Source organism: Nylanderia fulva, unplaced genomic scaffold, assembly GCF_048542155.1.
Source record: "Nylanderia fulva isolate GAGA-0341 unplaced genomic scaffold, ASM4854215v1 Scaffold2, whole genome shotgun sequence".
NCBI classification, from domain to species: domain Eukaryota; kingdom Metazoa; phylum Arthropoda; class Insecta; order Hymenoptera; family Formicidae; genus Nylanderia; species Nylanderia fulva.
In genome coordinates, this window is record NW_028190263.1 from 7263025 (window position 1) to 7275618 (window position 12594).

Sequence of the window (12594 nt, forward strand, 5' to 3'; positions counted from 1 at the left end):
TTACGTCTTTTTTCTGTCACTTTACATCTACGACAGACGTAAGCGCTTACGTTTAGTTCTCTGCCATCGGTCTTAGTCTTCTTCTTCAGTACAAAGAGCATATCAAAAGAAAAACATTTAAAAAAATGAAATACATTATGATGTCAAATAGACGGCGATAACGAGGATGCTGATGGAGTGACGACCGAACTCCAATAAGTTAGTACCACACATATCTAAATATATGCACGTACACAGAAAAAACAGTATCCTTGAAAAAATGCAAATATGCCTTGTGATTTAAGTATATTTTATCCTTATAATAGCGCCAAATATAAATAATTTTGGATAAAGGATAATTTATTCTTAAAACAAAGTGCAAAATATTCTTGGTTGAAGTTGAAATTTACTTATAAGTATTGCAAGGACAAGTGACAAGTAAGCATCAGATATAAGCGATACTTTCAAGTATAAATAATAATTCTTAGTTTAAATGTGACTAAGTTTGTTTTTACCATATGCGATCTTTAAAACAAGAATATATCTTAAGAATAAAATATACTTCACACAAACTATTATTATTAAGGCAAATGAAAAATTGTGATTAATAGCGTTCAAGAATAAAAATATACTTGAATTAAGGATTCCTTTTTTTCTGTGTATACAACACATATGTGTGAAAATGTTTTTAATTTAATATTTTTAATTTAAGTTTTAATTCAATATATAACTGTTTTATTAGACTTGCAATCTCACTTTTAATTGTTTACTAATATTTCTTCATATTATCCTTATCGCCGTATATTAAATTTTATGCACAGACAAACTGCAGAACTTTTTTATTAAATAAGTATTGTTACGAAACTGACACAAAAGAAGTCGATAACAAAACTGCAATTTTTGATTTTTATATGATTTATATATGCAATCATAGCTAGCGCGGTCCGTTTTTATAAATACTTTAATCGTGAAAAATTTATTGATCAGTATAGTCAATAAAAAGATATATAAAAAAACTAAATATTCGCATTCTGTCGGTAAAAACATACCTGCAGCATCCCCTTAAGTTTTGCAAAACTATCTAATTTACAAGAAGCCATGGCAAAAATTTATGACAATATCAATAATTATAAAAATTATGGAACGTATATATGTTGGTGATAAGAAAGATGTAAACCAATTCTTTATTTAAAGGCAAAAAAGATTTATATTTTATGTGAATCTGAATGTAGTTGTAGATAAACTAAAAATTAGTAGAGATAAAATAAAAATAAGTTCCATGAGTCGAATAACGTATTTAATATTGAACTGTAACTGTGCGTAATAATTAATGTACAACTAATATATCAAAGGTTCAAATGATGAAAAGATCACTTACAATATGTCATGACAATGTTACATTCTGCCATTTGTAGCTTCTTATTTATAGCGTATTTCTAACGTGACGCGGGAAAATATTCAAAGACTGGACCCTGGGTCAATATGTAAGACAATAAACAACAATCAAAAACTTGCTAATTCACCTATAGGATGTCAAAGTAACCGTTATCAAGTAATTCTGTGTCCTCGTTTAGAATAATAATAATACCGTTTTGACACACATGACATATTGTAAACGGTCTTTTTATCATTTGAAACTTTGATATATTATTTGTACATTAATTATATTACGCACAGTTACAGTTTAATATTAAATACGTTATTCGACTCGTGAAACTTATTTTTATTTTATCTAATGACAACTACATTCAAACTGACATGGAATATGGACAAATCTTTTCTCGCCTTCAAACAAAAAATTGGTTTACATCTTTCTTATCGCCAACATATATACGTTCCATAATTTTTACACTTATTGATATTGTCATAATTTTTTGTCATGACTTCTTGTAAATTAGATAATTTTGTGAAACTTAATTATAATACAATATATTTTGTTTGTTATCGTTACCACGGTCTATTTAATATCATGATGTATTTAATTTATGTTTTTTCTTTTAATATACTTTTTGTACTGAATAAGACTAAGTAAGTCGAAACGTATACTATTAGTTTATGATAACTTTTGATGAACACTTTATGATTTTTTTATATTGAAATAAATTAAAAATAAATATATAATTACACCTTGTTTTTTATGCTCGTAAGTTGGCCTTTTTCTCTTATTAGTTGCTTTACATTATACAAGCTTGATTGTTTTTTATTGTCATTATAAACTATTTAAAATTTTATTATTTACTGAATTCAAGATATGATGGTGATTTAAATCTTTTCCAAATATAGAGAATCCTTAAGGATTAAGAGAAAACGAAAAGTTTTTTTAAAGTTATAACTAATTACAAAATTAAAATTATAATAATTGCAGGAATTTTTTAGTAGTCAAAAAATGTAAAATATAGATCGAATACATATAAGTAATTTAGAATTATTACTCATCCAACAATAAACTTTTAATAACACAAATACACAATTGAACTTATCAAATAAGCATTTAATTTTTTACGAACAAAATTTTCTTACAAATTTTATTTCTAATATAAATTATATCAAAATTATGAATAAAAACTTGCAAAAATATTTTTTATATCTAGCATCTATCTCATAAAAAGTCTTTTTTTTATAAAAGATGTTTTTTATTATAAGCACGAATTTTCAATCAAATATTAAATTTTGCTGAACAAAAATATAGAGTATTTATTTCTTTCTATCGATTGCAAGTCTAGTTCAATATGTGTGTAAAATACATCTGTACATATGTGTGTGTGTGTGTGTGTGTGTGTCATTTTCACACCTAGAAAAAATGTCAATTATAAATAAATATACATTTCTACGATTTATTATGTACACTAGACTGTAGATATACTGTAAAATAATGACTGTGCAATATTTCAAAGCAAGTAAAACTCACAGACATGTTAACCCTGCAAAAAACACAACAAAAAATTAAAAAATACATTATATAATTACATATTTTAGATATTCTATTATATAAATTAATACACACACACACACACACACACACACACACACACACACACACATATATATATATATATATATATATATAATATATTAAATATAAAAATATACAAATATCAAACAAAATAAATCTACAGATACATATTTAAATTCAGTATAAAAATATGAATAAATGTATTCAATGTGATAACGATAAATTATAATCGCGTATAGATCATTGAAATGTTCTTCTTTCGTGTAACCCGATGTAACTCGGTGTAATCTGTTTTACTATTTTAATTGATCTTCCGGAGTTCATTTCTTTCGATCGCGACGATGTTTGTCGCCTTTAAGTCAGTGTTATGGATCCGCGCCTTTGGTGTCAAGTGTAACGCCTATCGAGCGCAAAAGGCGCCGAAGTATTAATTAAATATGAGCCTGCTATAGATACTCTATAGTACTCGCTACGAGCAACTTTTATACATTATTACTAACGTCTATCGTAGACATAGTTATCATAACCGAGGTCTCATTAAAATAAATCTATATATGTACAATAGAAATTTGAAGTTTTCGCACGCGTGATTAAGGTAAAAGTATTAAGAGAGGATTATATATTTATTTTTTTGTAGAAAAATCCCAATCGTAAAATGTTGAGAGAATCCAGTGCATACTCTGCGATAATTGCAGCTGCATTTTTAATCATACAATGTAGCGTAATTAATTTCAATCTTACGCATAATATAATATTCTTTTCCCTTTCAATATTCAAACAAATATTAACAACTTGTATAAGAGAAAAAAAAAGAACAACTATATTTCAATTAAATTAATATTTTATTCTTATACAAATTTAAATGTTTATATATAATTTTTTATAAAATAAAAAAGATTAATTAAAATAAAGTATAAAATAAAATAAAAATGAAAACGTTAAAATAAAAAAAATAATAAAAGAAATAATAAAGTATCGCAAAGAAAATAATTCTATCACATACATATGTCGTACCGAAAATTTCCTTTAAATTTCATCTTGTAAAATTGAATATATTCCATCACATAGGTAAACAAACTGCACTTAACATCATGTATCATACTACACCACGAGTTCTGCATAGTTTCCGTATAATTACAAGTGTGTTTTTCAAATTTGCTTCTTTATACAATCCACCAGAAGCAAAATTTCTCTTCGCCAATGCAGAACATTTACGTTTCATTGTACCGAGAGAAGGAAAATTCGCGTATCTACATCGCTAAGCGCAAAACGGATACTGAAAGCTATGGCGAAGAGAGAATGGTTTGTCCGGATATAACGGGGTTGCGGTTTTCTTTCAGAGCACACCAATTTGACAGATGACATGAGCCATTTTCTGAGATGACAGAGGGCGAGAACGCGTCCACGTGTTTTCGCTCTTTATTTACGGAACAGCCGTATACGGTTGGCGAATAATGGTCGATCACCAGTTCGTTCGCACGATCGCTGATATATCGAGATCGTGTATAGTTAACCCTCTTATAGGAAGCAGCTGACGCGGTTCTGCTTGTTTATTTTTTCTGTAACTATGGAACTTACTTGCTAAACAATTTTATTATCTAAAGCAATCATGAAGCATTAATTTCATTTCTCGATTCTAGCTTAAATTGCATTAAATTTGTCCTTTTTGCGTATTTATAATTTAAAATAACAAATATAGTTATATTGAAGATATACATATTCATATTTGATTATGTTTCTCAATGTTACCCTTTCGTTGAAGAATTAAAATCTATGTCAGAAGATTTATCTCCGCGATAATAATAAGTTTCGATCGCGAACAATTGATGGTATAACTTGGAGGATTGATTGAAAGAAATGTAGTTCTCGGACCTATAGACGCGAAAGTGGATTTATGTACACTTCCTAACACGAGCCGTGCGACGCCTCGGCTAATAATAAGCGTATATAGCTCGTCAACAATGCATGAGAGAGCCGCTACGTGGAAAACGCGACCTTTCCCTGTATCGCCTCCATCGCTACGCTTTTCCAATCGTAGGAAATATGACGTTTTTTCACCCTACATCGCTCGATGCGCAAGCACGGGGTGGAGATTCGAGGACACGCGATGGAGTCCGATTGGTCGACGATTTCACCCTCCAGGACAAGGGTTGCTAGACGACGCGGTATGTAGAAATTTTCGCGTTTCTTTTCGCATATTTCTTACGATTGTTTTGCGCAAGAAACTTGTTTCGCCAAGACTACATAGATTTTTTTCCAGCTAATATTGATTAAAAAATACCTCTCTTTTCCAAGCTGTCACTTTCTGCATGTTTATTTTTCTTTTTCTTCAATCTCTGAAATAAATCGTATTATTTTTTTAAGATAATTAGTTAACTTTTTTCTTACGAAGTATATATATATATGTATAATAAAATGTTGAAGATATTCAATATTAATATATGTTCAAAGGACAAGGACGTTTCAACAATTTAAACTGCGTAATAATCTAAAACTTTATAAACTTACTTCCTATTATGTATATATAAATTAGTAACTCGATTTTACGTTGCAGCTACCTGACGTGTCGAATATGACCTTGTTAATGCATTAATGATGATGTCAATGCTTATTAATTGAACAAGTTCACGCTATCATATGACAGATACAGTTATTACATCTCAAGATTGTTGATAGGTATTAGAGAAAAAATTATTTAACTTTTTCCTTTCTCCCTTTTTCATACACCTATATAGCAACTAAAAACCTTCACACAATATTTCCATTAATAGAGCAATAAAAAAATTATAACAGAAAGTAATTTTTTGTAATATTTATTTAAAAAAAACAAGGTAAATCGGTTCGTCAAGAGACGATAAGTATGAATCCTTACAGTATATACATTTCCAGTCGGGCAAGATTAATTACGATTAATAAGATGTCTAGAATAATTGCTTATATAATTAAAAAAACGATGAATACTTTAAGCAACGAAAATATAATATCATCGAAGCGGAAGTACAAGTACGCGCTACCACCAGCCGTGCTTGTTGTAGTGCGCGTGTACGGTCACCGGTACCGGGTACGGTTTCGGCACGTGTACCGGCACGGCCACGTGCACTGGATACGGCCGGTCCACGTGCACGATCTTCTCGAAGGTGACGGGATATGGTTTCGGCACCGGCACCGGCACGTGCACCGGCCGATCCACCGGAATATGCACCGGCTTCTCAATTGGTACCGGAACCGGCCGGTCCACGTGAACGACTTTCTCCACCGTGACGGGATACGGTTTGGGAACCGGAACCGCCACGGGAACGAGCTTCTCCACGGTCACGGGAACCTGTATGTGCTTAACGACCGGCACCGCGACGGGTATCGCGATTGGCTGCGGTACCGGATGCGGTACCGGCTGCGGAACGGGTACAGGAACTGCTGGAATCTCTGTGAACAAAGAGGAGAGTGTTATGAATTAATACGTAAGTGATTATAATAATTACGCCTTCTTCTGTGCAATGAAAACATTTGAGGCACATAAATAAAATCACAATTTTGCTCTTCGTCGCATATACATTTGTAGACAGGATGAGACAATTGATGAAACTTTGTTATATTTTTTAATTATATAATATTAAATTTATATGTTTTTATATTTAATCAATATGTTTTTATTTTTTGAACTTTAAGATTTGATGAATATATTTGATGTCACTTACGGAATGGATGATGTCCAACGGCGACTGGCGGTTCCGGTATGGGTCCCGGTACCGGATGCGCGAGGTCTGGCGCTGGAATCTCATAAACCGGAGGCGCTGGAGCCGATGGCGGACCGTATATGTGTTCCGGATGCTCCTGCTGGTAACCGTATGCCTGCAGACCTGCACCTTCCAGATCCCTTTTTCCGTATTTCTTCTCCTCAATAAAAACCCTCTTCCGTTGTTCTGAATTTCTCCCAACGGTAACTGCTATACCGCTGGTAAACATCAGCGACATTATCTATGTGACAAACAGAAATCGAATTTTATACATGTTTTTCAAAATTTTTAGCTTAAATAAATTTGTTATATATTTGAAGTTAGGTATGTTTAACAATTTAATCAAATTAATTATTGCAAAAATCATACGAGTCAAATCTTTTCAGAATTTCATAACATTTCGATAAATGCAATTCTGACTCATATTCCTCCATTTAATTATTTTAGTGTCTTCATCAAAGTTTAGATACCAAAATTTATTTAATATTTTTAGATGGCGCGATATCATAAACAATGCACTATCCATCGCAATTCACAAATAAAATACACAAAAAAATCACTGAATAAAAACGCGTCGCTCTCCTATCATCCTCTCTCGCATCCGCGCGTCCGAATAAAAATAACATCGATGATAAAAAATATTTCACACTGATACCAGGTACAGCCTCATGACTAATGGACTCGAGTTCCAGTTGCTGGTCGCGATGCCGACGAAAAACTGAGTTCACTTCAGAATCGTGACCCCCCATATATATTTATAGGGCATCAACTGCGATGCGAGTCGCATCGCTCGACCGGTTGTCAAAGAAGAAGACGTGCATAATATTCTATGACCGATACACTTTCGCTGCCGCCCGAATCTGGGTGGCAGCCAAATTCGGAGCCGCGATTTTCTCTCCTATACGTGGTCGAATGACATGTAGCCGACGAGGAAGACGACGAGGCGCGCACCGAGAGACCCTGGAGCATACATTAACGATGCATTTATATTAGATGACCTTTCCGCTTGCTTCGTCTTCCCGATCGTTAGATAGCCGCAATCGTTCACGATACGTTCAATTTACTATCGTATACATCATTCGGAAATCGAAATGAATCAATAACGTTGCTATGCATCAAGAAATTAGGTATTCACAGTACATCGTGGATTTAGTTCCTTTACTAATACATGTGGAAAAAAAGCGTTGAAAGCTGAGTTTATAATAAATAATATATAATATCCAATATTTATAAGTTCTTAGTCTTTGTAACAAATGCATATTATTTCTATACATTGTATTTTACGGATTTTAATATAGAACAAGAAAATATAATTACGAAAAAATTAATAGAAATTAATTAATAAGTTTATTAATAATAATATTAATAAGATCACAATTAATTAATAAAATTATTAAGAAATAAATAAACAAATAAATATAGATATTTTTTAGAATAAAAAACTCGGGGAAGGATTAAGAAACAATGAAGAAATTTGACAAATAAAATAAATTCCAGCATTCCAGCTGCTCCAGCAACGCGGAGGTCGCGCTCGGTTCCTGTCGGACGCTGGTTCTCGTTCTTTATTCGGGCAACGAGATCGAGCGCGTTTTCCTCCGCGTTCTTCCGCGTTACTTGTCGACTTTCTTAACTTTCATTTTCTAACGCGGCCTGGCCGTTCCTAATGTCGACCGCGCTACCAGCCATTCATTATTCATCGGCGAGTTCGAGCCAGCGAACGCGTAACATACACACCCAATGACGTCTGGTCAAGGTTCGCCAAGTCACGTATTGCGAATTAGCGGAGTATACACTGATACGGTGTAACAAAAAAACGTTCGCGTCGAATCGAATTCATTGACGAGGAAATAACGATGTCATCTGTATATACTTACGAGATAATAAAAGAAGTTTCGTCGCTCAAGCGCGAGCTTTTCCCGTTTCGCTCTTCTTTTCTGACACGTGTCAACTTCGAGATTCACCTTCATTTCTGTGCTTTTACATATACGTACAACTTAACATTTCTTCATTCTTATTTAAATACCTGGAAGAACGTCTTCCTAGGAACTTAGAAACTTCAGCGAAATTGCATTCATAATTATAATTAATAATTATATTTTCTTGTACTATATTAAAATAAGTAAAATAAGCATTTGTTAGAATGTAGAATTAATTAATAATAGAGAAACTGTTAATACGATTGTTAATGCGAAAATTAGCTGTTATATTTGCACTCTCATAAAAATAGTTAATTCGTTTGTAAAGAATTCTCAGGTATTTTCTTTTCACCATACATATGCGAAAATGCGATTCAAGCATAATAATTAAATAAGGCATAGGGATATAGGTAAATGATACGAGTGCTTCGATTTTGTCGAGCGTAATTATGACGTAAGCGCTGTGACGTAAGCACGAGCTCGTAATCAAATAAGAAATAGATGTCATTCTTGACACCTGTGTGACTCGAATGCAAATCATTTAAATTTAATAATTATATCTTTTAATTAGTGCATTAATAATTGAGAAATTAATTTAATTTTAATTTAGAAGAGATTAATTCTTTTACTTTAATTATTTTATTTTAAATAATATATTTTGCGTTAACTAATATATATTTTGCACTATAATAATGTTTTTTTTAAGGTACGTACGTTCATCCTTTATGTGCTATAATATTTTTTATACGTCTCTCGTGTACTTTGAAATGTCACCGCAAACTGGATCCCATCACAGGCAACTTTCATCACCGGAAGCTCGGGCTTCGACAAAGGTGAATTCCTGATTTGATCATAGATGGGAACCTGACCTGTTCCTTGAGCTGGATTAAACAATTTCAGCAATTTAATCTGCAAATATAAAAGGCGTCGGCTTGCAACGATCTTACTACAAACAGTTTAACCGCGACGAGAGAACAATATGTCGTGGATTCCTGTAAGTTGCTCTCTGTATTTTTTTATTTAAATATTATTTTATTTAAATAATTATAAACCAAGATAACTCATGTAAAATCTATATATACACAGAATATTCGATTTCCAAAATAATTTTGTTCTATTTTACTTTATTTATTTACTCTACTTATTGAAGAATTGCATATAATGGATTTATTTGAAATATTAAAAAATTGTTTTCATTGATATATATATATATATATATATATATATATATCGCATATTTTAGCTGTTCCTGACATTAATATGCACTTACGCACTAGCATCGGTCCCGAAAGATGCGAAGCAGCAGAAACGGGGCATTATTGGTAATAATGGATGGATCGGTCTATCAAGTCCTTATGGATATGGACAAGGACACCCGTGGACATCGGTCGATCATATCCCATGGAAAGGACTGAAATTGCCCGAGGTTAATCTGCATGCAGGGTAAAAATATGTGACATACTTTTAATAATATGAAAATAATAAATAATGGCCCATACATATAATTTTTAAATATAAAGTACAAAAATCGATTTATATAATAATATCATGTCTAAGTCTCCCCTTTTTCGTAAAACATTCTAATTAAATATCATCTAATTACTAAAAAAACATTCGAACCTTATATAGGGAACTTGAAAATAAATATATAATTTTTAAAGAATTAATTTTAATTAAAAATTGATTTTAGTGAAAAATTATATGTACCTATAATACGCTCTTTAATTCTTGTTAATTTAATGTTTCCTAATTGTACAATAATGACATGAATGCGTCGTTGCATTTATTAACATTTATTTTGTCGTTCGACAGATTACATTTGGCAGGCGCGCTTCCGGCTTATGGTCTAAATGACATCGCTCTGACATCCGGAATTCTGAAAACCCTTCCAGTGTATATAACTAAGCACGTAGTGCTGGAGAAACCGGTGCCAGTTCCAGAGCCAGTGATCATAGAAAAACCGTATCACGTGCCGATACCAATCGAGAAGATCATTCATAAACCGATCCCTGTTCCGGTTCCGGTGCCTCAGGTAACATAATTATTTTTTTTTACTTTCATTTTGATACGCACAAATTCTATTAGCGATTAATCAGTCTTTCTTGACAAAAATTCATAAAAAAATATTATATTTTTACTACAATCTTTTCTATTTAACATGTTGTATAAAAATTATATCAGTAATTTTCTATTTTCGAAAATTGAAGCTTATATTTAAATTTGAAAATTCTATCATAGAGAGCTCATGAAAAAAATCGATCAAAGAAAAAGCATCTGTAGATTTTATTAAAAATCAGGGTTGGATAATTAAAACTAATTGTAAGTTAAATTAAAGTTATATAGTTACTTATAAAATTAATTTATTTAAGTTAAAGTTGCATGAACAAAAAATTAACTCATTGTCAGTTAAAGTTTCTTTCTTTTAAAATTCTTTTAAAATTTGTACTAACAATATAACGAAGAAATTTTAAATTTTATATAGAAATATATTTTTTGATGATTACAATTTATGACAATAAATGAACATAAAAATTAATAATACTAAAAATAACACGTTTATAACTTGTAAAAAAACTAATAATAGTATTCAGAGATAAAAAATTTAACTTAGGAAAAAAGTTCATAAGTTTAAGATAAAAAATAACTAGTTAAAGTCAAAAATTAATACATTTTAAATTAAAAGTTATTATAACTTTTTAAATTTAATAGATATTTTAATTATATATTGACTAAAAAATAAATATGAAAATTTCTATCTCATTCACAAATTTATCATATTTATCTAATTCATTAATTTTTTAATCAATATATTATTAAAATATTTATTAAATTTAATAAATATATTTTAGTTATATATTGATTAAAAAATAAATATGAAAATGTCTACCTCATTCACAAATTTTTAACTAATTAACTATAATTATTAGCCAATCCTGTTAAAAATATAATCGAATAATATTACTTCAAAATTCTTACCAAACAACCGCATATATCCAAACTCGCATATTTCGATAAATCAAAGTATATACATATTTTCCAACATATACAGGCGGTTCCGGTTCCCGTGGAACGTCCGGTGCCGATTCCAGTGAAGGAGCCGATCGCGGTGCCAGTGCACCAGCCGTATCCGGTTCCGGTGAAGCATCCGGTGGCAGTGCCGGTTCCGGTACCAGTTCCGGTTCCGATTCATTCCGTCCCGCCCTCGCTGCCGCTGATCCCGACCGGCGGCCTGCCTGGCGCCATCTACCTGCGCGACTACGCACCCGCTCACCTCCATCCCATCCTTCATTCGCCGTCGAGCGCTCTCCACCTGGATCACGGCGGCGCCCTCGCGCATCTTCCCCACGGCTTCGATCACGGGCTTGGTCACGTGGCTCTGCCGCATGGTTACGAATACGATGCCCATGCCCACGTCCATGCCGACCATCTTGTCCACGGGCACGATCACAAAAAGAGGAAGACTGACAAGAACTGAAAAATAAAAATCTTTTTTAATCTTATTAGTCTGTAAAAAAAAAAGAAACAAACTTAGACACGAAGAATTATTAAATTCATATCTCGAGTTGATTAAAAGATTCTATAGAAATCATTATTTCTTTTCCTTTTTTATACATGAGCTTTTGTATAAAAATGTATATATGCTTGGACAATATATAAAAATTTAAATATATCTTATATTTTATAATGTTTCGAATTTTTAGTGTGATGTGGTTTCTGTAATCCTATATATTTTTCAAATATAAATTTTAGATAAATAATATATTCTATGCATCTACTATAATTATTTAAATATATATATATATATATATTCGATGCACGCATAGTTGAATATAAAAATATACATATAACTTAAAGATTATATTAAATTTTCATATAAATTCGTAATCTGTGTATTATATATATATATATAACGAATTTATAATTCAAATCCGATATACACAAAAACCTTTTAAATTCGAATACCCGGGATGAAAAATATACACCTTTTATAATTTAAGAGAGATGGCGACTA

At 31.6% G+C, this 12594-nt stretch overlaps 2 protein-coding genes and 1 long non-coding RNA gene across 6 annotated transcripts; 2 read left to right on the plus strand and 1 right to left on the minus strand.

Moving 5' to 3' along the window:
* Positions 1 to 46: 46 nt before the first annotated feature.
* Positions 47 to 6985, plus strand: LOC114942875 (uncharacterized). The gene is made up of 4 exons (XR_003821903.2): positions 47 to 198; positions 4273 to 5097; positions 5487 to 6390; positions 6599 to 6985. It is a non-coding gene; the product is annotated as an uncharacterized LOC114942875 (long non-coding RNA).
* Positions 5396 to 10137, minus strand: LOC114942873 (uncharacterized). 4 transcript variants are annotated; one of them, XM_029318347.2, is made up of 5 exons: positions 9857 to 10137; positions 9297 to 9491; positions 8541 to 8689; positions 6628 to 6907; positions 5396 to 6355 (listed from the first exon to the last, which is right to left on the minus strand). In XM_029318347.2, the coding sequence occupies exons 3-5, from the start codon at positions 8631 to 8633 to the stop codon at positions 5943 to 5945; spliced, it is 786 nt and encodes a 261-aa protein (XP_029174180.1). In that variant the 5' UTR covers positions 8634 to 8689; positions 9297 to 9491; positions 9857 to 10137; the 3' UTR covers positions 5396 to 5942. The 4 variants fall into 4 exon arrangements, with proteins under 4 accessions (XP_029174180.1, XP_029174179.1, XP_085338242.1 ...); XM_029318346.2 differs by having other exon boundaries at positions 9853 to 10137; XM_085482116.1 differs by lacking the exon at positions 9857 to 10137 and having other exon boundaries at positions 9297 to 9519.
* LOC114942872 (uncharacterized) lies at positions 9207 to 12188 on the plus strand. The gene is made up of 4 exons (XM_029318345.2): positions 9207 to 9576; positions 9826 to 10025; positions 10395 to 10614; positions 11632 to 12188. The coding sequence occupies exons 1-4, from the start codon at positions 9562 to 9564 to the stop codon at positions 12055 to 12057; spliced, it is 861 nt and encodes a 286-aa protein (XP_029174178.2). The 5' UTR covers positions 9207 to 9561; the 3' UTR covers positions 12058 to 12188.
* The last annotated feature ends 406 nt before the right edge of the window (positions 12189 to 12594 follow it).

Coding starts and splice junctions, on each gene's coding strand:
- LOC114942872 (XM_029318345.2), top strand. Junction 10,026..10,394: donor GAGGTTAATCTGCATGCAGG/GTAAAAATATGT, acceptor GTCGTTCGACAG/ATTACATTTGGCAGGCGCGC. Junction 10,615..11,631: donor TTCCGGTTCCGGTGCCTCAG/GTAACATAATTA, acceptor CAACATATACAG/GCGGTTCCGGTTCCCGTGGA.
- LOC114942873 (XM_029318347.2), bottom strand. CDS start 8,633: ATGAAGGTGAATCTCGAAGTTGACACGTGTCAGAAAAGAAGAGCGAAA. Junction 6,908..8,540: donor GAAACTTCTTTTATTATCTC/GTAAGTATATAC, acceptor TTTGTCACATAG/ATAATGTCGCTGATGTTTAC. Junction 6,356..6,627: donor CGTTGGACATCATCCATTCC/GTAAGTGACATC, acceptor CTTTGTTCACAG/AGATTCCAGCAGTTCCTGTA.